Raw genomic sequence first — 27,950 nt, forward strand, 5'->3', positions numbered from 1 at the left:
AAAATCGCAAAGTCTTTATTAAAATATTATTTACCAAAACTCCGCTTGTGCCCCTCTTCAGAAATGGTGGCAGGGCGACGATCCATCTTGCGTCACTCTATTTCTCCTCCCTGGCTATTGCCTATAGAAGGCAGGGAGAAGAAATCGAGCCCCACATGATGGATCGTCGCTCCGTCGCCCTTTTCTGAAGAGGAGCGCAAGTGGAGTTTCGTTAAGTTATTTTTTAATAAAGACTTTGCGATTTTAAAGTTAAGCATGTCTTGGTGGCTATTTTTTCCATTATATACAAACAAGTTTAAAAAAAAGTTTACGTTACTGGTTCTTTAATCCCAACTAAAACCCATTTAATTTAGGGAAGCAAACTGTCAGTTCTTTTTAGATTCAGATATTAACATTTTTCATTTTAGTGGCATTTAGTTTGTGAGTACACTAATGTATGATTACAGAATCCTCACTTGTAACCTAAGCATTTCTTAGACAGATGAATGATTACTTTGGGTGACCACATGGAATGTTTACATGATAACGGGGCAGAACAGAAATTGGGAATTTTTTTTCTTAACACATTGAATTATTTTCAAGATTGCCATTTTGCATTCAACAGTAAAAAGACACGGGAACCAATTCTTTATTTTCTATTAGAAAATAGCCACTGTCCCCTCTCTCTCATTATGGTGCAGACTACAAGACCTAACAACAAAAATCCATATTATTGATCTAACCAAGTCTCCACAATTATTCTTTAGAAGGAAACACCGACGATAAATTACATCTGCACTGGCTTTTCATCTGCTGCTCGATATAAGTGATCTCTCAGGGCAGGCTGGAGACCTTAAATCGTCAACACCCTTGTCAGAGCTAAGGAGACTTGGGCCTCCCACAAACTCTTTAGATAATTCTCAATAAGGAACTTTGTAACCTGTAATTCTTTTCCAACAAGGTAATTTTGTAAAAGTGAGTGTGCAGTCTGCATTTCTATGTACTAAATTTAGTTAGGTGCTGCAAGTCGTCAGACATATTTAAATCATTTCCTTAACCTATAAACTAGGGTAGAAGATTTTATTTGCAACCTATTATCAGTTTCCACCAAATACAAGACCCTGCAACTAAAAACAAACAATTTCAAAGCAGTACTATAGGTGCATTCTGATTGCAGAAGTTCAGTATTGCAAATCAGACTAATCAAAAATTAGATGCACAGTCAGTCTCAGCCAGTAGCCAAGGAAGCTAATGCAGAGCTGTATAATTCATAATAAAAGGTAAAAAGTAGGCATAAAAGATTGTACAATTTTTTACAAAAAAAGCAAACACTACATAAGGTTTATAATTAAAAGCTTTTGAGGACATCTAATTAAAAATGTGAAAGTTTCCAATACAGACATTTACTGTGTAATGCCTATAATTATAATAATAAAAAACAATTCTTTCTTAACAAACCTGTGTGAGTCCTGTAGTGATCTTTCATGGCTGATGCAGTGAGGAAAGAATAATGGCATGTGGGCCAGGTACATTTAAAGGGCTTCTCTCCAGTGTGTAGTTTCATGTGATTGTTCAGAGCCCACCTCTCCGTGAAACTTCTATCGCAGAGGTTGCATGAGTATTTCCTGAAACAAGAAAAAAACATACATTTAATAGTGGATATTAAACTGGAATATGAAATTATACATCTACAATGTAAAACAGCTGAAGCCACTGGTTAAAGCTGTTTCTTCTCTGAAAAGAACTGCAGCCCAGGTCTGTCATGTCTGTATAACCAGGCATTGATTTTTCTGTCGAGGCCTGGCAAGTCAGCCATTTATTCTCAGCTTTGCGGTTGGGCCCAACGGGTTTGAAAAATTCTGTTACTGTCCAGTCGCCCCTGAGGCAAATATAAGAATAGATTTCACCTGTATAGACCTACACCACTTATCCAGGGCATGGGCTGTCAGAGCAAAGGCTAAATGAAAAGCTATCTGTTCTGAAGAGCTCAGGCAGTCAAACGGTGCTAAACGCCATACTGCTGCTGAAATAGATCTCTGATACATTACCACATTTAACCCTTCTCTTTTAGAGCTGTGAGTACAGAGATATAATTCATTGGACTGTATACCAGGGGTTACAAAAGCTTACTAGATAGAACAATGGAAAAATATACATTCTGTTTAAGACAAAAGGGCTTGGTCTCAAATCATGAAGTTACATCTTAAAAACCTGCACAAAATCAATCTAAACTGAAAGCAACATTCAATTTCTGGATTTGCTTTATTATGGATGCTAATATTATATGATGAAACTGACAAAAAAAAAAAAGCTGTAAGACCTATGGCACACATAGAGAAGATCATTTGCTAAAGGATTGCAAAATTAAAGGAGCAAAACTTACACAAGCGATTGCAAGAGCTTGCGTATGGGGTTTCAATGGGCACAAATGTGCAACCATTTCCAACTAGTAGGTAGAGTCTCAATCAAGACACTAGCCCCCATATGTAATAAAAGGCACTAAGTTTGCCCAGGAGCAGTAACCAGTAGCAACCAATAAGATGTCTGCTTTTAAGCAGGTGACCAGTAAATTCTATTTGCTATGGGTTACTGCTCTTGGGCAAACTTAGTATCTTTTATTGCATAACCCCCAAAGACTGACATAGTAAATTCTAATTTAAACTTTTTAATTGTATTTTTGGTCTAAACTCCCAAATTCGATTTGGGAATAATCCAAACTCGATTCAAATTCAAGTTTTATCAAACCTTGACCTTGGGAACAATTCGAATTCGACTATTTGCCACGTAAAACTTGCCGAGTTCATGTAGTCAATGGCAGAGGTCCAGTGACCCATTTGAAGATGTTAACAGCCTTCCTGACATACGAGAGAAAAAACTAAATTCGAGTTTAGTCAAATTTGAATCGAATTCGATTCGACTTTTCGAGTTAGTAATATTCGTACAAGTTTTAGACGTTCAATTTTTTTCTTAAATAACTTACCATTCGAATTTTGACTATATTTGAATTTATTCGATTAAAAAAAAAAATCACATGAATTCGAAATTAGACCTTTGATAAATGGGTCTCCAAATGTGCCATAGTCTTAGCAAAAGTCCAAGACCATATTGATTAAACACTCTTGTGAGGGATGGTCAATGCAGGTTCACAGATGAAGAACATCCCTATATTAGCTTTCAGCAACATATTTTTGTTCATAGCATGTACGTTGTTACACTATACATAAATTCCAGTGTTTTTTTAAGTATCAAATAGAGATACTGCACATCTTTTGGTACACAACTGCCTAAAAATCTGCTTTATCTGTATAATGTCTCGACAGCTGCAAACCACATCCACCTAGGATAAAGAGTCTGCCCATGGTGAAGGATACCAACGTTCCTATGCAAGTGATGAGAGGAAACAAAGTTGTGTGAACAGCTATCCAAAATATTGTTTTGGGCCAAGAATTAGATAAGATAACAGGAAGAAGAGCGCTGGGAGAGGCCACCGGGGATAAACACATCTATCAGCTTCTTACTGAAAAAAAAAAACAATGTCCAGAAGCTCTATGGGAGGGAATAACACCCTCAGGTAGCTCTGCCCAGCTCTCTATGAACTGTTAGCTATTTTCTGAATATGATTTATAACCTGTGTCATTCTAATTACTGTGCACTGAAATAACATTAATACATTTTTTAGGTAATAACAGAACAGCAGGGCATTTGTTGCAAAACCATAATGCACAATTTTGAATTATCATCTAATAAATATCTTCTGTTGCACTTTTAGGAAATGTATTATGTAGATGAACAGAATTGTCTCGGTGTAGCAAAACATCAGATATTTCCTTTCAGTGTTTATCTGATCAAAGCTAATTTCTGATTGGTTTCTATGGGTTATTCTGCTGAGGAAAATCTGCCCAATAGCCCAACAAGCCTTTAGGGCCATGGGATACTCAATATAAATAAAAGTTCCTTATTCAAATGTCTTTTTTTACAGTGTGTTTGAACAGCAGTTAAGGAATCTTTTTCATCCATGCCTCAGATGTTTACAGTCAGCAAACAGTTTTCACCTATATAAAGCATCAAAACCATAATATCAATTTAGATAATAGGTGTCTGGAAAAAATGCTACTCTTATATTTACACTGATTCCATAGAAAAGCTTGTAGTCAAAACAATGGGAATGCAATATATTATCTTATAATACACAAAAGCCATGAATATCTAAATTATATCCTTATAAACGGTAAGTTCTGATGTCATCAGTTATAAACGGTGAGTTATGATGTCATTTCTGTCACATGACTCATTGAAATTTGTGTATTATAATAAATAAAGTACCCCAGTTGTAAAATATGAGGATATTAGAAGTTACCTCGGAGTTCCAAGACCTGTATAAAAACACTCGGCCTTCGGCCTCGTGTTTTTATATGGTCATGAAACTCCTCGGTAACTTATAATATCCTTATATTTTACAAAAGGGGGTACTTTATTCACTATATAATACACCATGACAAGTGATTCCAAAGGCCTTGTAGCCCTGATCTAGCATCTACTACAATCATAGCACCTACTACAGTCGCACTGTAGCCATCAATTTTCTCTTCAAATTTTGTTTTTGGCTATCTACTGAACATGTAAATATAATCCCACAAGGTGTTTTATAGGATATTCTTCCCATCATAATTTTACTTTGGAAGAGTGAGCTGAGACAATAATCTTAGCATTTGTTCTGGGTTTGGGGTGCCCATTTGTGACAGCGGCATTTACTAGTCCCTTATTTAAAGGAACAGTAACGCGAAAAAATTGTTGCACTGGTAAAACTGACCTGGCTGCTTCAGAAACACTACTATAGTTCATATAAGCAAGCTGCTGAGCAGCAATGGTGGAAATTAAAAAAAAGGCTATGGCACAGGATAAATAGTGGATAACAGATAACACCATTATGTTTTACAGAGCTTATCTGCTGTGTAACCTGAGCCTTTTCTCTTTTGAATGGCTGCCCCCATTGTTACACAGCAGCTTATTTATATAAACAATAGTAGTGTTTCTGAAGCAAACACAGCAGTTGTACTATTGCAGGGCAACACTGCATTATATTTTAATTACTTTAAAACAATTACATTTTTTGATGTTACTGATCCTTTAAAAGCAAGCAACTATCTTATTGGTTGTTATGAATTATTGCACCTCGGCAAACTTAGTGTCTTTTATTACACACGGAGGTTAGTTATAGAGCAATAAGGCTAATGGTACACATTGATACATGTACTGTTTGCCTCATATCTGTAAAACTAACCCACCAACTGAAATGTTTCAATTACTTATGATTGCAATATAATTTTTCAGCACAAAAATGGTCAGATGTGAAATTTCTACCTTTAAACTATCTGTTTAACCGGCAGTTTACGTTCATGCTAATGAGAGAATGTACAAAGGTTATTGGGCATTTCTTTGCATGCTGAAATATGCTGGAAGAGTAAAGCAACATGTGCAATTAGCCTAAGGGTGCAGTGAGGGTAAAGTAAAGTTTTGTAAATGCATTTGTAAGGGCCCGAAGGCTCAGTATGGAGTGCGGACCAAGGAGGAGGCAGTTCAACAAACAAAGTTCAAGGTACAAAAGGGTTTGGCAATAGAATGGTCAGAGCCCAGGCAAAGAGGTCAATCCAGGCAGAATAGGGTCAAAATGGTTAAACAGGCAAAGGTCGGTACACAGGAATCAATATAACAATACTAGAATCACATCCAGGAATGCACAAAGCTAAACCTATATTTGGGCAATTTTGCAGTCTTCAGGCTCCTTTAAATTGGCCTCCTTTAGCGCCAAAATTGGACGTGATGACGTCATGACGTTGACGAAGGCGTATTTATGCTGGCGTTCATTCCGGCGCTGGCGTCCAATCGGCTGGCGAGAAGCAGCTGTCATCACAGTGCTGCGACCAGGAAGAACCATGTGGGAGGACACGGCGCCACCATCTTGGATCGAGGAATGGCGTCGGTGAGTTGTTTCCCTTACAGCGTTATATTTATATTTTATTGATAGTTAAGCTGGTAATATCACATTGTGACCTATGTATTGCTCAGGTGAAAAAATCCCATGCTGTGAGCTGTCAATCCAGTGACTTACACATTCACCAAAGAGGTAAAGCTTTAAAACGCTGTTCTTGCTACAAAATACGAAATAGGAGGTAGTCCAAAATGATAACAAATGTTTAAAAGTAATTATTTAAAATTTAGTACCCCATATGTGGCATTATATGAGAATATTTTTTTAAATATATTGGCATTTGAAGTATAAAAGATGCCAAATTTAAATATATATATATTTTTCCAGTAAATGAGAGAGGTATTTGGGCTGTTTTATTTTGGCATAAAAATGCCATTTGCAAGCTTGCAGATAAAACAAGTCTCCCTTAACTCATTTTGAAAACGGGGAGCTTGCATTAAATGCACTTAATATTTTTCACTGTTTTCTGTTTGTTGTAAATCCCATTTAGTACTTAAGTCACTATGTTTTAATATCTACTCTTCTTATTTTTAGAAGGCAAAAGTATTCTGGAAAAGCTTAAACTAAATGGCTGCCTTTAATGCCAATCAAATGAAAAAAAAACCCTGACTTTACCTGTCCTTTTGAACCACAAAAACATTCTCCTCAATTGAGAATTTGATCCATTAAAAACACAGAGTAAGGTGCACCCCCCCAAACTGGATAAAATAGGGACTTTCCCTCTTTCACCTACAGAGAAAAAAAAACCTCCTAAACCTTTCTGGTCAAACCCTCAGATTCAATCAAGATTCTCACCTTCACCAGAGCTGCCATGATGCTACTCTGATAAGACACATATTGCTCTTTTAAGAAATAATGGGGATTTATTTTTGTATTTCCAGAAAACACTGGGTAGTGTAAAACAAAAAAAAAAAAACAATGTAACGTGCGTTTGTAAAGATCCAGTTCAAAACATTCAGAGAAAAGTTTCCTTATCCAATACTCTGTGCACTAGCTTGACCATTTTTTTATTCAGCAACTCTTCAATTTGCATCTTAAGTAACTAGGGTCCAAATTACACTAGCAACCATGCACTAATTTGAATAAGAGACTGGAATATGAATAGGAGAGGGCCTGAATAGACAGATCAGTAATAAAAAGTAACAATATAAATACATTTGTAGCCTTACAGAGTATTTGATATTTAGAAGGGAGACAGCGACGCCCATTTGAAAGCTGCAAAGAGTCAGAAGAAAAAGGCAAATAACTAAAAAACTATAAAAAATAAATAATGAAAACCAATTAAAACATTGCTTAGAAATGGCTGTTCTATAAAATAATAAAAGTTACCTTGAACCACCCCTTTAAAGAGGAACTCCACCCAAACACAAGTTTAGCTTTTTGAAAAGGAGACATGACTTGGTAATATACATCAATAAAAAAAATGTGCAGCCTTTTCATGCTTTTAAATATAATAAATTGGTTTGGAACAATTGCCTAAACCTAATCCCCTTTTCTCCAGTTGATCTGCCTGACTACTTTGCGCATACCTCCTAACTGTCTCTTTTTTGCAGGACAGTACCCATTTTGAAAGCTCAGTCCACATTCCTGGATTGTTAGTGAAACGTCCAGACTTTCAGATTTGATCTCCTGCACCGAACAGCCAGAAAAAGATACGTTTCTGAAATGTAATTAAATAGGATGCTTTTGGAAGACAGCCCAGAATACTCACCACCTGCACTTTGATACATTTGTAACAATTTAGGGTAGGACTACATGGACGTTTTTGGCGCGACACGCTGCATCTGCATCCAACTCTCGTGTCGCGTCGGATCAACGATGCGACTTCATCCGACATTTCTATCTCTTACCTTATTTCCGTTGCATGCAATTTGTCGCAGCACGTCGGATTGCGCCGAAAACGTCCGTGTAATCCTAACATTAAGATAAGCAAAGATACAATTGTAACTATTTAAGATAATCAGGTCTCTTGGGAGAACAGAGACTCACAGCTGAAAGGGCAATTTACCTTTATTAGCAAAACTAATATAACACATAAAACATTGGGCTAAAACTCCCAGAAATGAGTTCAAACTTTCCATAACCTGCCATATTTTGTAAACTGGAAATGGTATTTAGCCCGTGTGGCCATAAAATGGGCGTGGTCAAAAAAATTTCCGCAGCAGATCTTTTTGTCCCTTTTTCCATTGGGAGGTATGCTTTGAGACTTAAAAAAAATTAACAGTAATCAACTGTCCTCAGCCTGCATCCTCCAAATCCCACAACGTGACACACACGTGATTTCAATAAGGAAAGGAACATCACAGTGCAATGCATTGTGGTATATGTAGTTCCTGCATGCTGTCTGTAAGCTGCAGAGAAGTTGTTGCAAAGTGATGCAGACAGAGAACTGTTCTGCAGCTGGATTTCAGCATATGGAAATAGTATTTTCTGATACTTTTTGAAGAAACAAATTGATTCATTGCATTGCATTTTCTCTGTGAAATTCAGTGTGACCTCAATTCTGACAGCAGGACAGGCACTATCATATCACTTCCAATGATGTCAATAGTAGCGCAAAAAATTTTCAGCAGTGGACTGCACAGGCTGATGTTGCCTCCTGGCCGACGCTCCCTCTAGGTCGACAATCCTGCCGCCAATCAAAACTCCTGAAAATATTCAGTTGCAGCAAGCTCTAACAGTAGTCAAATGATCATAGAGATGCTCTGAGTTGTATATGAAAGTGCAGTTGAAGAGATGTTTTCAAACAAGTGCACGACAGTCTTACATGGGAGGCAGAGCCATCCTATGGTGTGTGAAAATGATGTTGTAACACACAAAAGACATGAATATCCTTTAAATTATAATGGGGCTTAGTAATGTCATCAGTTATTATGAGGGCTCAGTCACGTAATTTCTCTCAAATGACTCACTGAAATTTGTGTATTATAGTATAAATAGATATATATATATATATATATATATATATATATATATATATATATATATATATATATATATATATTATATATATATATATATATATATATATATATATATATATCTATCATAATTATCAAAACCACGGAAACAGTTTTCACCCTGGACACCTCAGATCAAGAACAGCTTAATGTAATAACCCCCTATGAACTCCCAGCTGTGTATTACTAAATTTGTCTGTGTGTATAGGTATGGGACCAGTTATCCAGAATGCTCTGGACCTTGAGTTTTCCCGATAAGGGGTCTTTCCTGTAATTTGGCTCTATGCATCTTAAGTCTTCCAAAAATAATTTAAACCCAATAGGATTGTTTGCCTCCAATAAGAATTAATTATATCTTAGTTGGCATCAGGTACAAGGTACTGTTTTATTATTACAGAGAAATGGGAAACATTTTAGTTATTTGATTCAAATTTAATCTATGGGAGATGGCATATTTCGAAGCTTTCTGGTTAATGGCTTTCCAGATAATGGATCTCATACCTGTGTTATATATATATATATATATATATATAAATATATACATATATATTACTTTATTTTCTATATCAGTAATGGGTGGTATGGAGTAATGGGAAGCAATGTCCAGGATTATTATGCACGCTCAATGATGAAAAATAAATCACTGTTATATTCTAAACAATAATTCATGTACCTGTTTTATATGACATTTCCGATGAAAAAATATTAGATTACGGTTTCTACAGCCATATGCACATGACAAATGAAGCTAAATACGGAGACACACACCAAAATATACATATCAAATGCTTGTATCTCTGGATTACTTTGCTCCATTTCAAATTCTGTATGTTTGACAGAAATCTTATTTCTGAGATAAATCCTTCTATCCAGTTGCTTGCCTGTGTATTTATTTGCCGTCAATCTTGGGCAAAATAAATAATCTGGTTAAGAGGATGTTATCTCCTTATGTGCATTTGTTTCTGCTGTGCCTATATGATAAAATATATTCCTCATTTCCAAACCTACAATCATTTTTACATTTGAAAGACCAAACACTTGGATATAAACAGCCTTCATACATCTATTTTACATCACTCGTTTGATTTAGCATCACAAAATCACTCTAAAGAGGTTTACGCTGGTAATAACCATCTTACACAGCTGATGGAGGGCACTGTTTCCTAGTGATTTGTGCATCCAGCACACACCTGCATATAAAGCTTGTCCATTTTATACAATTTAGCTTGAATTTAACAGACTAACACACAATTTTATTAGGGATGCACAGAATCCAGGATTCGGTTCGGGATTCGGCCTTTTTCAGCAGGATTCGGATTCGGCCGAATCCTTCTGCCCGGCTGAACGGAATCCGAATTTGCATATGCAAATTAGGCGCGGGGAGGGAACTTTTTGTCACAAAACCAAGAAGTAAAAATGTTTTCCCCTTCACACCCCTAATTTGCATATGAAAATTAGGATTCAGATTCGGTTTAGTATTCAGCCGAATCTTTCACGAAGGATTCAGGGTTCGGCCTAATCCAAAACAGTGGATTCGGTGCATCCCTAAATTTTATTACATATAAGAAGCAAACACTGTCAATTCATAATTACTCATTCTGTTTATATAAATATATTGGAGGAGAGAGAGAATGTGAGAAAGCAAATGCTTTACTTTCCTCCATTAGTTTTCACAAAGGTGACAAAGGTAGTATCAGTGTAGGAGGAGTCAAAAATGGTGGAAATACCAGTCACTTCCTTATCCAAGTTTGCAAACTCAATGTCTACATGCTGTACCAAGTATCTTAAGTTGTCAGAAACAAAGTCATCCTACATTATTATAACCAAAAGCCAGGGATGTAGATATCCAACCAATTGTAATCTTTCCTTCTTCCTCTTATGCCTCAATAACTGATTTATATTTATATTTCTTACAGTATATATTTATTACAGTGCATATATACTTTTATTTATCTTTGTACACTTATTTTATAGTAAAAATGTCATACACTGTTCCACTATAATATAAAATATACACATACATGTATGCATGCATAAATGTATTTTTAAAACACTACAGCACTGTAAAATCTACAAATACGATTGTCTCATGGGGCTATTCATATTGCAGTAATTTTAGCAGTGAACAAACTAATATCGTGGTCATTTACTTAATGAACACACACATCAAATCAGTCTTCTGACAGTCCACTTTTCTGATTTGGCCGATCAATTGCACACAAGGCCGATCAGCAAACCGCAAAGTGTAACTGTTAGGTACACTATTATTACAATTCATTTTAACTGACCACCTTGACGTAACAGCCACGGGTATTTAGGGTAAAACTACACTGACGTTTTCGCCACGATCCAACAAGCTGCGTCAAAACGCCGACGTGCAGCATCTGCATCCTGCAGTCATGTCGCATCAGATCAACGCGTGACACCATCCGACAATGCATTCACTTACTTTATTTCCGTTGCATGCGATTTGACCCCAGCATTTTGTCGCAGCGCATCAGATTGCGCCGAAATGTCCGTGTAGTTCTACCCTTACTCAGAGCACATTATAAACAATTGCTTGTGGCAATCTAGAAACCTTTCACTGACATGCTGCACTAATGAGTAAGGGCTCCTTTTTCAAGTAAAATGTGCTTTACTTGTCTGGCTTATAAGCCACTGGTTCCCAAACATGGAAAGACAGTTAGGGTGAGATTTGGGAGAATTTGTTCTCCTGGAAACTCGTGAAAGCCACATTTGAATACACACAGTGAAGCCACAGTGAATATGCGTTTGCTATACAAGATATTTTTGAAACTATGGCTGAATGATTGATTGATTACCCAATATCTACTTATATTTGCTGAGGTTGAGTCTGACCAAAGGTTGGACCTTTAAAGGAACCGTTCAGTGTAAAAATTAAAACTGGGTAAATAGATAGGCTCTGCTAAATAGCCAAAAGTGTAATGTATAAAGGCTGGAGTGACTGGATGTCTAACAGAACAGAACACTACTTCCTGCTTTTCAGATCTCTAACTCTGAGTTAGTCAGTGACTTGAAGGGGGGCCACATGGGACATAACTGTTCAGTAAGTTTGCAATTGATCTTCAGCATGCAGTTCAGATTCAAAAGCAACAGTTATGATCCATGTGACTCCCACTCAAGTCACTGATTGGTTACTGCCTGGTAACCAATCAATGGAAACCAAGGAAGCTACAAAGCAGGAAATAGTGTCTGGCTATTATGTTAGACATCCAGTCACTCCTTTATACATTACAATTTTGGCTAACTAACTATATTAGAAACATTTTTTATTTCGCACAGCCTATTTACCCAGTTTTTATTTTTACACTGAACACTTCCTTTAAAGGGGTGGTTCACCTCCAGATTAACTTTTAGTATGTTATAGAATAGTGAATTCTAAGTAACTTTTCAGTTGGTCTTCATTTTTTCGTTTTTATGTTATTTGCCTTCTAATGAATCTTTCCAGCTTTTCAAATGGGGGTCACTGACCCAATCTAAAAAACTCTGTAGCTACAAATGTATTGTTATTGCTACTTTTTATTACTCGTCTTTCTATGCAGGCCTCTCCTATTAATATTCCATCAATGCATGCTTGCTAGGGTAATTTGGAGCACAGCAACCAGATTGCTGAAACTGCAGACTGGATAAGCTGCTGAATAAAAAGCTAAATACCTCAAAAACCACAAATAAAAAAATGAAAACCAATTGCAAATAACACTCTCTACATCATACTAAAAGGTGAACAACCCCTTTAAATGGAATTTGAACTAAAAAAAAGCTTGACAAGCATTGGTCTAAGCTGAAACAATTGACTACTCCATGTCCATATCTAATCTGAATATGTACAATGATTAAATGTTGACTATATTGTACGATAAATACATATACCTCTGATCCACACTAACAGAACTTCAGCTATGCTTGATACTTTTATTACATCGGTGTATGTATATGTTTCAAAATTAACAGCGGCCCCTCTCACTGGTATGCTTGGATTGTACAGTGCAATGATTCCCAAATTTAAGGTCCCATAGTCATTGTCAGCTTGGAGGTTTAGAGTAACAGGGAATGATTATTAGTTCTTTGAAATGCATCTAGAACCCAAGTCTGAGATTAGTTAAGTAGACACCAGGGTTACACTTATTGCTATTTATAGATTTTCTTTGTTTATGGTTCCTAAACAAAAACAACTTGTAAAGTTTATAATGAAACTCTGAGTGTGGATCCTCTATAATTCTATCCCACTATCTGTTTAACACTTGGGACTGGGAGTACCCAAGTTTTAACGCAATCTACACACACAATCATACTTATTACAATTTAAACAAAATTTTTTTTTTTTTTTAAAAATCGACGTATTTTTGAAGGGTAAATTGGAAATTTGAAGGGTTTTGAAGGGTAAATTGGAAATTTACATCTCATGATAGATTTGATGATAATAAAAAGAAGGTTACGACAAAGTATGTGAGGGTGAGAAAACTTTGCGATTTATCACAGTTATGGCAGCAAGGGTCTCACATATGCCGAAAAAACATACAACATCTGCAGGTGTCAAAAAGCCATTTCATTGTAAGCAACGAGACGTGCACTGTCGTGACTGCTTTTGTTGGTGTCAAGTGTCATGCTGAAGTCACTAATCATCACTTAAAAAGTAGCATTCAGCTCATCTATAAATGTTTAGCATCTATTATTTATGTGACAGAATAACACCCATAATACAGCTGTAAATGTGACAGGCATTTTGAAGAAAAAATTAACCTGAAAGCATACCACTTAGAGGGAATTCTTCTTACTACTTTATTGCCAAACCTTTATATAAAGCACTGTTGTTTCTCCAATGAATTTTGGCCAAAAGGTCAAAAACGGCTAAACTTGTTAAAAATAACAGAATACATAAAATATTCTTTATTTATAAAATGTCCTTTTAATGAAGCCAAGTTGTATCATTGTACAATTACATTATATGCTGTATTGGCACTGGAAAACCATGAAGGTCCAAATCTTGATGAACATTCTCCTTATGAAATTATTTTTAGGCATACAGTATGTAGCGTCTGGTAGAAAACATAAGAATAGCAATACACAGCAGCATTATACTTTATCGGTTAGGACCACGGCACAAACAACATGATGATTTCCATTATATGTAGCAGTGATTACAACTGCCCTAAATACCTTCCTTTTCACTCGCTATTATCAATAAAAATAATTAATTTACCGCGGGTGCAGAATGACCCATCAGTACTTCTAGTAAATTAGCAGGGAAAAACTGGAAGAGCAACAGAAGTAGGATGATTAAAATGCCACTGATTTTACAGAGTAATGGTTTATAGTATAACTTAAAACATATATGCTGTTCTTATGGTAATGGTATAGTGGGAGAATGTGATTCCATGAAAATGATGAAAGAAACACACAAGAGTGCTCTTTTTGGGAAAGGCTTCACCCAAAACTGGTGTCTAGCGATTAAAGGGGAATGGACACCCAGATACAAAAAGCTGTATAATACAAGTCCTTTTCAAATTAAAAATGAAATTATATTTTTTTTCTAAATGAAAACATCCATATCAGTTATAAACTCATTTAAAAGTTTCAGCTGTCAATCATATAATGCTTGCGCCTCCTCTATGTGGGACAGGCAATTACTTTCACTTTCCATTCAGCACTTATTAGATGTCACTGTACTCCTCTCATCCCTCTCCTTCCTTAACATCCAATTGTGCAGCCAGTGAATGGGAATCAGGTTCCCCATTCTGGTGCATAAAAAATTTTTTTGGCATGATGCAAAGCTTGCCTGAATAACAGTGTCCACAAAATGGCTGCTGCCTGCTTGCTGTGTTTGTGAATTCCAAGACTAAAAGAAACAAGATTTAAACATTTTATATAGTGTAAGTGAATTTTCTTTTGCTTGATTAACATCATAAATAGGATTTGGAATTAGGTCCCCTTTACATAAGCAGGATATAGGTACAGTTCTTGTGAGGATTATTTTGCTATACATGTAAGGTATCCGTTATCCAGAAACCCATTATCCAGAAAGCTCAGAATAACAGAAAAAATTCCCCCATAGACTATATTTTATCCAAATAATCCACATATTTCTTAATGATTTTCTTTTTCAGTGTAACAATAAAATAGCAGCTTGTACTTGATCCCAACTAAGATTTAAATAATCCTTATTGGAAGCAAAACCAGCCTATTGGGTTTATTTAATGTTTACATGATTTTCTAGTAAACTTAATGTACGAAGATCCTAATTATGGAAAGATACGTTATCCGGCAAACCCCAGGTCCCGGGCATTTTGGATAACAGGTCCCATACCTGTATAATGTTTGTATAGTACCTTATAATGATAGTTGTTCCTATGTAATGTGTAGTAGTGCTATGCAGTGCTTATTTTAAAATATAATTTATTTTATAAAAATGATCTATATCTACCTTTACATTGAATTCTAAGGCACGACAATGGCAAATTAATTATATTTTCCTATACAAAATACCTAGATGGAAACTTAATGCATTTGCTATATGTTGAGCCCAGATTCTGAAATACGATTTCAAGTGTAATACAGCTTTGTATGGGACATAAATCCTTTATTGTTAAGATGCCTGCAAGCCAGACATTAAAATGGAGAGCAATTATTCTAACAACTGCAAAAAAAAAAAACATAAGAGCTAAAACTATAACTGACACAAAGAACAATTTACTATATTTCAGAATAAGCCTATATAAAATGTTAACTACCAAAAGCAGGTGGAAATCTGCACAAAAACAGTGTTAGTCTTTACAAGAGACTGGGAATATATGGATTAAACATCACAGCACTCACTAATAATAAAAGGGCACATGGCCACTGTATTATAAATATATAAGCAAATGCAATTGATTAGAGAATATTATAGAATATATTAATAAAACATTTTTATTTGGTTCTACAGTACTTGTCCCTTTACTATCAGCCTATACCCTGTTTTTCATTTCGGTTCCCCCATTTCCATTATTTACCTTTCCTTTGTTCAACTGCTTTTGTTTTCTCCCCTATCCACTTTGTCCCTTACAAACCACTGTTAAATTCTCCATTTTTAACTCTTCCATTCAGTTCTCTTATTTGCCTTTCTTTAGAATTTTCATAGTTTCTCATGTCTTTCCTGTATGTTCTCCCAATTTCTAGTCAGTTCTCCTTTTGACTAACTGATGCTGGTTTCAGTATTGGCAAATAGTGTCTGTACATTTGTAGAAGGGAAGTGTGAGCAAAGCACAAGCTAGGAGAACTTTAACAGTGCACTTTAGTAGTTATTATATTAGACAGAAAGAAATACAAAGATGTGTTCTTAGATTTTGTGCCACTCTGATGGGGTGGATTTATACCGAATGTGTCTTTCTGACCTCTTACAGTAATTTTATATGACTTTCAATGTCACACCATAAGTCAATTATTCTGACAACTTCTCTCTGCATGCGTGTGCTTTGGCTTTGCCCTTTGAAACATGACTGTAAAAAAAAAAAAAAAAATATTTACCTAAAGTGAGGGAAGCTGTTGGACCACTGAAGCTCATTCTGTTTCAAGAATTAAGAACCTTGTACCTGTTTGCTATATGGAAAGATAGCTTGACACTATTTTATAAAACGGAGAAGCAAAATGCAACTACCGACCACGATAGGGAACAATATAGTGATCACATTGTCACAAAAGCACCATGCAAAGACCAGAATGCTACTTTTTCTAAAACAAACTTATTTGGGAAGGCAGCTTCTGCTTAAGGTCTAGATTTTTATATGAAGCTCTTGGCTCTGTTTGTGAAAGCATTTATATATATCTTACACTTATGCTCCTTTGTTCTCATTTCCAGCAGTGGAAAGGTGAACTTCTGCCTGAGGCATAACATCCCTGCCTGGGCTCTTAACAGAGCAAACATTGAAACTAAAAGTGCTTTTCTAAGTTCTTTAGAGCAAGTGCTGGAGGAGATAGCAGTTAATTAAATTACCAGCCCACTGATCCCGACTGTATAAGGAACTGGTATAAGGAACTGCAGCTAGAAGGTAGAGGCTTGTTTACACAGAGCTCAATATTTAAACACACCTTCCTAATTACAAAATGATTTAGCAAGGGTAAAAAAACAAAACTATCATCCATAAGTGCTTTTACTTAAAAAAAAAATAGGTGGAATCGATTCGATTCAGTCAATTTTATATCTAATTCTATTTATTGTGTTCAGGTTAAGAAAAGTTGTATAGGTATGGGACCTGTTATCCAGAATGCTCAGGCCCTGGGTTTTTTCCAGATAAGGATGTCTTTCTGTAATTTGGATCTCCATACCAAAAAAGCATTTAAACATTGAATAAACCCAATAGGTTTGTTTTGCCTCCAACAATGATTAATTATAGTTTAGTTGGGATCAAGTACTGTTATTATTACAGAGAAAAGGAAAATCATTTTTAAAAATTAGAATTATTTGATTAAAATGGAGTCTATGGGAGAGATGGCCTTCCAGTAATTTGGAGCTTTATGGAAAATGGGTTTCCGGAGAATGGATCCCATACCTGTATTTAGGTGCATGCAAATATGTGTATACTTCCTTTTAAAGGCAACCACCAAAAGGAAGATCATATACATGTAAAAGTCAGGACTAGACATATTGCCCAATACTATAATTGCAAGTCACTGCTGACAAGTCAGTTTTTAAGGATGTTCCAACTTCTGATACACTAATTTTAAATTCTGCCTGGTGAACAAGATAAGGATGAGAAATGTTTACCACTGCTCCTCATTATCTTCAATCAAACACAAAGTCAACACTCCTAACAGGTATAGTAGTCCTTTACCCGTGAAATACATTATCCGGAAAGCTCCCAAGCATGGGAAGGCTATCACCCATAAAGTCTATTTTAACCAATGAATTCCAATTTCAAAATATGAGTTATTTTCATTTTTCACTGTAATAATATAACTTGATGGTAACTAAGCTGCATGAATCTGTATTGGTGGCAAGCAACGCTATTGGTTTAATATTTAAACTTGAGATCCAGATTGAGATCCCTTATCCGGTAAACCCTGAGCATACTGATTGACAGATCCTATACCTGTGCTGCAGCTAAAACAATAGTGCTACTTTACTCGTTGGGCATATATAGCTAAGCATCTAAATTAAATATCTAGTAGAAATACTCCTCTGTTTTAGTGCAGTGACTACCTTTTAGCTGGAAGCAAACCTTCTGTAAAATCCTATTTATCTCCTTGTCAATCACAGAGAGAGTGACTGACTGACTGCAACACATCCTTATCTAGGACTGCTGTACGCTGTGTATTCAGCTAAGTGATGTCATCACTCTAACAGTAGAAAATAAGCAGATTATTAAAGCGACTAGAAGCAAAACTAAACATCTGGGTTCTTTGCATGGACAGATTTACACACTGACTGTCAGATAAAGAGCAGTTTGCCTGCTGCTTACACACCAACAATGTGCCTGACAGCTTCTTCCCAGCTTAGTATCTGATTACATAAATAGGCCATTTCGCCACTCTTCCAAGGGACTGACAGTCTGTCTCAGCTTAAAGAGCAATTTCTTGATGATCAGCGTTGCTGTCCCCCACACACAGGGCTGATTAATATCTTTGTACTTTGGAGAGGGTCAATCAATTTTCTTTTTATTATGATAATCAAAGATGTTTTATATAAAATAGTTCAGTAAAATTAAAAAATAAGGATGACATAAGCAAAGCTTAAGGCATCATGGCAAAAAGATGATCATTGGATGTTCTTTATTACCAGAGCTAATTGCCTCACATGGTGTAAATTGTATTCCAACACATGGTATTAATAGAAAACTAATCTGTTTGGTACTAAAAACAAGATGCATAAATGTGGCGCTCACATTAAAAAGTTGTTCAATTTAGCAACATCAAATACTATGTACTAGACTTTAATTAACTTGAAATATGCCTAATTAAGATTTTAGAACCAAAGTCAATATTTTAGTATTCACAAATCCTTGTTTAAATTAAAATAAATAACTGTTTTGTACTAATTAGTAGTAATAATTGTTCTACTTCAAATCTTTTTTTTATCTCCAAATACAATATATTGTGTTCAGAATGAAGCAATAAATTAGATTAATATTTGTTACTTTAGAAAAAAGTTTTAAAAAAAATAAAATAAAACTATGGTAGAAATGAGATTAATTTTACTTACTTATTATATATATAATTAGAACTTAACTAATATTTCCATTGTGAGGTAATTGCACCTGAACTGTGTTTTTTTGGTCTTGTACAGTGAGCTTTTCCTTAATATGGAGGCTTTCTTCTTGGTGTTCATATATATGACCCAGAGTCCTGGTTTAAAAATATTGGCACATAAAACCTTCCTGGACTTAAAAGAAAACTAAACCCCCCCCCCCGCCGAACAATGTCGTTCACTATAAAAATATATTGCATAAAACAGCTCATGTGTAAATATTTACTTAAATGTATATACCAGTTTGGTAAGATTGTTTAATGTCACTTAATTTGATATAAGTTGTTGCTTAAGTTTTAATTTTTGGGGTTTAGTTTCCTTTAAATAGAAAGATCAACTACCAAGCCAACCGATTGAAAGGTCTAGAAAAGACTTCTGTTTTGTTGTTTCGAGTCACAACCAAACAACAGAAAGGTATGCAAAAATACAACTTTGAATTGCATTACAAATACCTTTAAAACCACTTACATGTTTTAATTAATCAATATTGGAAAGTTGCTCAGAATTATACTTAATTCCCCCCTTACTTTCCGCTGTTCTGATCTTTCGAGTGGTTAGCCCAATGAACAGAACAATACAAAGGTGACCATCCTTGCAGTATTCTTCAATTCAACCCGGGGGGGTCACTTGGATGGATAAGCCAGTGTCTCGTCACCTTTAGATTTCATATAATTTCATAGTTTATTTCAGAGAAAACTTAATCATTAATTGGATGCTAATGGTCACTGCTCACATACAAATTGGAGTTAGCAAAGTGGTTGTTTTCACTATGCTCTGGAGCTGCTGCAGCACATTTGTCCTGAACTAAAATCTCTTCCAGTACTTGTATGCTACCAGAAATTAGTGTTTGACTACACTGGGATTGCATGAAGGACAAGCAATGCACCAGACTTGCTTGTCCTTCCTGGAAGTTCGAAAGACTCATCGGGGCCTATTTATTATGCTGAGTAAAAAATTGGAGAAAAACATCACTGGTGCCATTGTAACTGGTAGCAAGGGTACAGAGAAAAAATAGAACCAGAGGCATACTTGTAAAAGCTTACCATCTCTTAAAAGGTGGGTCTTTAGGGAGCCTTTGAAAGTAGCATCCAAGTACCTCCCAAAGAGAAATGTAGCTTTTTTCAGCAGTAGTGTTATCGTACAGACAGTTATTAAAGCCATACATTGGTGCAATGCTCAAGTTACAAATATATAAAAAAAACAACAACATAGCAAAATAGTCACAATGTTATTTCAAAAAAGTTGACCTTCCAGCAGGGACAAGATGTAAGGGTATGATGAGAAAGAACCAGTCAGGGCTACTGTACATGAGAGAAAAAAAAACAAAAACACAAAAACCCTAGATCAATCTCCAAGAGCTAACATATCCCATGGCGCCTATGTCTCTAGATAGAGGATGTGGATTTTGGCAATGCCATATTCGAACTTCTGATTGGCTTCTACCCACCGCCTGATTTCAACCAGAGTGGGTGTAAAATTAGATTTCCAATAAGACGCCATTGATATTCTGGTAGCCGTTAGGATCTGGTTTATCAGAGCTTGACTGGTTTATCTCACTCTGGGGAATGGTCTGCCCATGAGAAAGGTGCACATGTCCAAAGCAACAGAGACCTGTAATATCCTGCTCAATAAATCGGCAATTTCAGACCATAATGGAGTAATAGCCGGGCAGGACCAAAATATATGTGAAAGGGTACCAACGTCCCCACAATTCCAACAGCACAATGGAGGACAGTTTATGGAGTTTGGCTGGGGTATGGTACCAAAACATTAATATTTTGTAGATGTGCTCCTTTTGCCTAGAGCATTGTGACATCTTTCTTGCATTGTCCCATATAGCCAGAAATGTAGCTGTTTTAATCTGAAAATAAATACCAAAACCAGGTTTTGGGTATCTTAATATATGCTGGGAAGCTCCATAAAACAGCAGCCCCTGTGTATAATTTAGGATGCAGCACAATGATAAAGAAATGTCAGAACCATTGTAATAGAAAATAAATAGCCTACAAATAGTTTTGAAAATACAGACAAAAGACTTAATTTGGAAAAAAAAGAGCTACAAAAATGAAATAATGAACCAAGGTAAAAATTAATAAGTTAGTTCTGGACTATCCATAATATTTAAAAGATTAGCATGTGATATGCCTATGAATAGACATTCCTTGTATACAAAGGATGTTCTAATTGGTTTAAATCAGCACAAGCTATCCATCTTGAATATTCCTTGTAAGACAAAAGTAAGCAGAGAACCATTAGGCTTGCTGGAGTACAGGCTGAAAGATCTTCAACCATTCTTAAATCATTTGAAAATAATGAGAACGTTAGCCTTTATCTAATTAACAAGTGCCTTGTCTGAATTAGAAAAACAGTATCATTTAGCCCACGGATGTTTAGTAAATTGGTTTGGTGGCACGTAGTCGAATGCCGGGTAGCAGTTCAGTATCTTTTTCCAGGCTTCCTATTACTTGAATTATAATTCAGTGATCACCTTAGATCACAAGCTATTCATAAATCAGACGCCTGACATAGGATGAAAAATTGTATTAATATATGAAACTTATTATATAGTACAAAAATGCTGTCTTGATAAATGACATTGTTTGGGCATGACAATGATTGCGTTTAAAACATTATTTCTGTTTTCTGTTTAAGGACTGAGACCTCTTCATGAAAAATTTACAACGCTCCTGTGTGCTTTCGAGTCAAAGGCCAATAATCGCAATGGTAGATAGAACACAGTGCATTTGCTGACAGTGGTGGAGAAAAGGTTCACACAAAAATCTAACCTGGAGTTTAACCCTTTTTTGTGCAAACAGCCACTGCTTAAAAGCACTATTTTCACCCTTCATGAATAAAAAATACAAATACAATCGTAAGCAAGCACTGGCAGAAAGAAATAAAGCAAAATACAAAATCGAGATAATTATAAGCATTCTGTAATAGCAGGGAACCTTTTTTTTCTACTGTTAAAATCTGCACAAGTTGTCTGTCTGAAAAATTTCCATTGCCACATTTGTATTTTCAGGGGTATAGCAATAGAGAATTTTGGAGGGGATTGGAGTGGCAATACTAAGAGGCCTATTAATTATAGACTGCATTTTAGTGGTTTTAGAGGGTTTTGAAACCACAAATAACTCTATTTCTCTAAAACCACAAATGCCATGAAAGCTATTAAAAGCTCCAAATATAAAGAAGTATGAACGAAAATAGCCAAAAAAATCTGACATTTTTTGTAAACATATGAAAAATCCGCAAGACATGAAAGTTTTGATCTCCGAATACCTCGAAAACCATGAATGAAAGGCTGATCTTTTAAAGAAAAAACTTCTACATGACCTTGACAGCTTTTACTTACCGTACTTTTGTATTCACAGATTTTATGGTTTTTACATTTGATAAATTTCAAAAAATTGTTTATGTGCTAAAAAGTATAATTTGGAGAAAATAACATTCAACAAACTTTCATAAATTGGCCTGGTGGCTTTCCTGGTCCAAAATGCAGCAAATCTGTGCATCTATCTAATATTTCAAAATGAGAATTGCCAATGCAAAGACCAATATAACACTTAAGGATTTTTATGAAGGTAACATTTATTAGTTTGCATAAACTCTAATACCCTTCTTATTTTTGTCAATGTTAATACTTCAGAATGATAGTGATAATTGAAACTCACATTCCATCTAATAAATACAGTAATAAATACAGTATTCTTCTCTTGCACTGGTGACTTCAACAGAAAACTCTGAGTACAGACAGAAATAAGGGGACACATATCTGAAGTTTAAATTAAAACCAGGCAGAGCTGCTTGCATGATGCTCTATGACAAATGCCTTTTGCCAAGGCTGACTGGTTTATTCTGGCTACAGTTCCATATTATTTACATTAATTACAGGAAGGCTGCATTGCTAATGGTACATTGTGGTGTAGGTCGCAGCATGATATGCTAATGATGTGAGAAAAATCAGCATCTCCAATATTTATGTTCATTTGTAAGAGTAAAAAGAATGTCTTACTCTTTCATTTCTCAGGAGAACAAAAATTGGGTACAATGTACGGATTACAAAAAAATAATCCAGTAATTTACAATGTCAATACTGAATTTTTACATTTTATGCAATACAGTATTTTGGGGACATTTGCCCAGAGCCTAAAGTAGGGGATGCAGGGGAAACACTGCAAGTCAATATTTTTTATTTTAGTTAGGTAGAATTCATATTTTTTTACAGCTGGGTGTGGGTTGGGACCACTGAACTACAGGAAGTAATCAGATGTCAATGATTTGCAAAGTGTGTAAATGACCCACATTGCACAGCAGTGAGACAAGACACATTACATTGTTTTACTTAAAATAATACTTGTCCACAAAAAGAATGTAGTGAAAATGAATACCCTTGTGCTAGTTATATGTCTGTGTTGCGTGAAAACAGTGTGGTCTGAACTATGTTATACACAAGAGACTTTTGGTCATAGCTCCAAAAAAGTCCCACATAAACTCATCATGCACCAGTACACAACAGCACAAGATTTTGAGAAGCTACAAAATTTGAACATACATGGGGTAATAAATATACTAGGCCGGTGCTCCTATCAGCATAAAAATGCATTGGCCCAAGGTTCTTCCAGCGGATCAGCTTCCGGCTTCTTCTTTATTTCTTCGGGTGCGCATGTGCAGTAGCGCGAAAAGCCAAACTTTAACAAAGAAGTTGGCTGTTACGCTCTACTGCGCATGTATCTGCCCTGGGGAAATTTGTAGAAAGAAGAAAGCCAATCGCTCTGTGGTACTCGCTGGAATAACCCCCGGACCATTTTCTCCTTATAGGAGCAAACTGGGGTGTGAGGTAGGCATATATAATCAATTGGGGGTGCCTAACTTTTGGCACCCCAGGTAAAAATGTCTTTCCTTCTCTTTTAAGTAACATAGAAGCTTACATAATTTATGTATAAAGCAAAGGCAGGGGCAGGTAGGGGCAAACGCCACTGACCACTAACGAATCAACAAATTTTAGGTAAATTCCACTGCCCTCCAATGGACTCATTTTTCACAGCAATTACCAGTAATGTAACTATTTATATGTTTATTAAAAAGTTACATCAGCTGTTAATATTGGGATCTATTTACTGAATGATATGAGTTTCTCCTACATGAAATTTACAATAAAAGAATGACTAGTTATTGGGCCCCTTACACATATACAATTTCTGTAACTTATGCAAGACTTGTGTTACTTTCAAATAACCTTATGGGGCAGATTTATTATGTGGTGTAAAAAACGGATGAATAATTTGCCCCACATCGTCAGGAATCGTGTAAAAACGGCATTAAAATGGTGTAAATTTTCTTTAAGCAACTTATCCTTTATTATTATAAAGTCTGAAGCAGTGTAAAATAATGGCGGCAAATCTGGAGTTCGCATGGCGTTAAACAAAACACACCATGAAAAATTTGCTATTTATTTTACACAGCAATTTACACTGTTTTTTGGCAAAATTTCTTTTACACAGCATGACAAAAAGGTCTCTATGTATCAAGCAGTCACAAGGCAGAGCAGCTAAACAAGGGCAGGTAGGTGTGTAGGTTTAAAACCCCAATGAATTAAATTGAAAACCCCAATAAAGTTGCTGACTAAACAGCACATTTACTGTATTAATGGAACTATTTATATTAACTAATTATTATAAAGTAATGTCAGCTGTTAACATTGGAATCTATATAGTAAATCATATGAGCATCTCCAATATGAACTTTTTAGCCGTTGAATGACTGCTTATCAGGCTTCGTAGCAATGTCATAGGGACCCTAAACTTTGGGAACAAGACATTTTCCATGAGCATATACAGTCATATGAAAAAGTTTGGGAACCCCTCTCAACATGCATAATAATTGACTCCACTTCAACAAAAAAAGATATGTGGTATGTCTTTCATTTCCCAGGAACATCTGAGTACTGGGGTGTTTTCTGAACAACGATTTTTAGTGAAGCAGTATTCAGTTGTATGAAATTAAATCAAATGTAAAAAACTGGCTGTGCGAAAATGTGGGTACCGTTGTAATTTTGCTAATTTGAATGCATGTAACTGCTCAATACTTATTACTGGCAACACGAAATTGGTTGGATTAGCTTGTTGAACTTCATAGGCAGGTGTGTCCAATCATGAGAAAAGGTTTTTAAGGTGGCCAATTGCAAGTTGTGCTTCTGAAGAGTGACAACATGGGATCCTCAAAGCAACTCTCAAAAGATCTGAAAACAAAGATTGTTCAGTATCATGGTTTAGGGGAAGGCTACAAAAAGCTATCTCAGAGGTTTCAACTTTCAGTTTCAACTGTAAGGAATGTAATCAGGAAATGGAAAGCCACAGGCACAGTTGCTGTAAAACCCAGGTCTGGCAGGCCCAGAAAAATACATGAGCGTCATGTGCAGAGGATTGTGAGAATGGTTACAGACAACCCAAAGATCACCTCCAAAGAACTGCAACAACATCTTGCTGCACATGGTGTATCTGTACATCGTTCTACAATTTGCACAAAGAACATCTGTATGGCAGGGTGATCAGAAAGATGCCCTTTCTGCACTCAAGCCACAAACAGAGTCATTAGTTGTATGCAAAAGCTCATTTAGACAAGCCACAGTCAATTTGGAACAAAAGTGTAGTTATTTGCATGGCGGCAGATAACACCGCATTCCAAGAAAAACACCTACTACCTACTGTCATTTTTAGTGCAAGTTCTAACATGTTGTGGGGCTGTGTGGCTAGTTCAGGGACTGGGGCCTTTGTTAAAGTTGAGGGTTGGATGAATTCAACCCAATATCAACAAATTCTTCAGGATAATGTTCAAGCATCAGTCACAAAGTTGAAGTTACGCAGGGGTTGCCATGGCAATGGGCCCTTGCTAATTCCTTGCTAGGGGACCCCATATACTGAAGGTTTGCATAGCACAGATATCAGTGGATAAACAAAGGTTATGAAGGAAATAACTAACAAAATTTTTGCTATGGAAAAGACAGGTTGGAGGCCATAAAAAATTCTAGGATCATATAAGGCCCACCTGCAGGTGCATATCAAGAGGCTGCAATCAGTTAATAAATAAGTCACATTAATTTATAATTTACAGTGGAGAGGTGCTTTTTAATCCTTTTAATCCTCTGAACTCAAACTGTTATCCTCTAAGAAGACATACCAAAAAGTGCCATTATGTGGAACCATTCACCACTGAGCCCTTATTTATTGCAGTATGCATTCCCATGTAGAGAAAAGAGGAGAAAATATAAGACAGGCTATGCTGTGTGCCATGTTCAATGTGACTTCTGCATGCAGTGCGCACAAACGCAATGACATTGTGTTATGGATCATCTGGACAATAGCAGTTTCTTTTCCCCTGCCTGACAGATTGCTTTGTATTTTTGTGGGCGATGGTCTTATGTTTTGACGCTCTGTATGTGACAAAAAACACACCAGCAAATTTTCAAAATTAAACCTGAAACTAGTTTATACTCTTTTGAGCAGTGGTTTTTGTTCTTGCTGATTGTGTCCTAAATAATAAACTGTAGCCTCTAGCAGTTTTTCTCTGAACGCATATGATGAGATCTCATTCATCTAAATCTGTTGGTCAGAGGAATAAAATAAATCAAGAATTTCCCAAATATAACAATATTTGTGTTCTGCACATAATTGATGACTCCAGCTGCACTAATTAAAATCCATCTGAGATTCATTAATCTTGGTCACAAGGTCCAATTGCTACAGTCCCACACCCAGCATAGACCCTGCACTGTCCTTGCACTTTCCAGGTATTGTCAGGCTTTCATTTATAGTCAGAGGAAAGGTGAGACAAAAAAGGAAAGTGAGAAAGACATAACGACTATATCAATTCACACAATGTTTTTTTTATTTGGGTTTATGCGTATTGGTAAAGCTAAAGAATATCTACTTATAATATAAATCAGCTTTGAGTAGGTTTTTCAACTGATAAACTTACAATTTACTAAAAAAAGTATATTAAGTATATTAAGTATATTATTGCATTAAATGTAACAAGTACATTTATAGCCAAGAACTAAACTTTGCATGCATTTTAAAGGCATGTGTATCAACATATCCCTTTGAAACATGGAAATTTATGAACCCCACTTTAGGTATAGGCCCTAAGTCTTTATTTAAATGTAAAGCAGTGAGCCTGTGTCATTGAGAATGGCTTAATTCAGTGTCAATATTCCACTAAAACCTTAATTTGTTAACAGTCAGACCCAACATATGAGACAAAAGTGTTTTTAACTTTTTTATTTAAAAAAAATGAATGAATATTATTAAACAACCTAAACTGGGATTGTGACTAAAGGAGGCATGGTTTTATTTCAACTGAGGAATAATAAAGGCAGTATCTGTGGTGTTAAAATGGGTTCAGGGACAAGTAGAAATGGTAGACACATGTAAATTTTCTATATAGTATATATGCTGGCATGGTTTATGGTACTTATTTTACATAGCTATGACAAAGCTGGTTGTTTCATCTAACTCTCTGTCTGGAGTATTCCAGTATTAGCGCTTTTCAGCTGGCAACATGCCCAATGTAAGCAGTGTCAACCAGGACTGGAGTGGGATTCAAAATAGGCCCATTCCATTTTAAATACTAAGAGGCCCAAACAGCCCCAATAAATAGTGACTGTCTATGGCATCTTAAAGCAAACCCTCTTGAATTAGCCAGAATCTACCTCTCAGTAATTTGGATCACCATACCATAATGGGGTCATTTACTATGCTCCAGGGCTACATCGCTTAAGGTC

The 27,950-nt window shown here is 35.9% G+C and overlaps 1 protein-coding gene across 3 annotated transcripts in view; it reads right to left on the bottom strand.

Moving 5' to 3' along the window:
* The window catches only part of znf407.L (zinc finger protein 407 L homeolog), a 287,296-nt gene that overhangs the window by 112,314 nt on the left and 147,032 nt on the right, over positions 1-27,950 (bottom strand). For all 3 annotated transcript variants that reach the window (XM_041566348.1, XM_041566349.1, XM_041566350.1), the window contains exon 5: positions 1,438-1,604. In XM_041566348.1, the coding sequence (XP_041422282.1) occupies positions 1,438-1,604 (167 nt within the window). The remainder of the gene's footprint in view (positions 1-1,437; positions 1,605-27,950) is intronic.

Source organism: Xenopus laevis, chromosome 6L (genome assembly GCF_017654675.1).
Source record: "Xenopus laevis strain J_2021 chromosome 6L, Xenopus_laevis_v10.1, whole genome shotgun sequence".
In the NCBI taxonomy this organism is placed as follows: Eukaryota; Metazoa; Chordata; class Amphibia; order Anura; family Pipidae; genus Xenopus; species Xenopus laevis.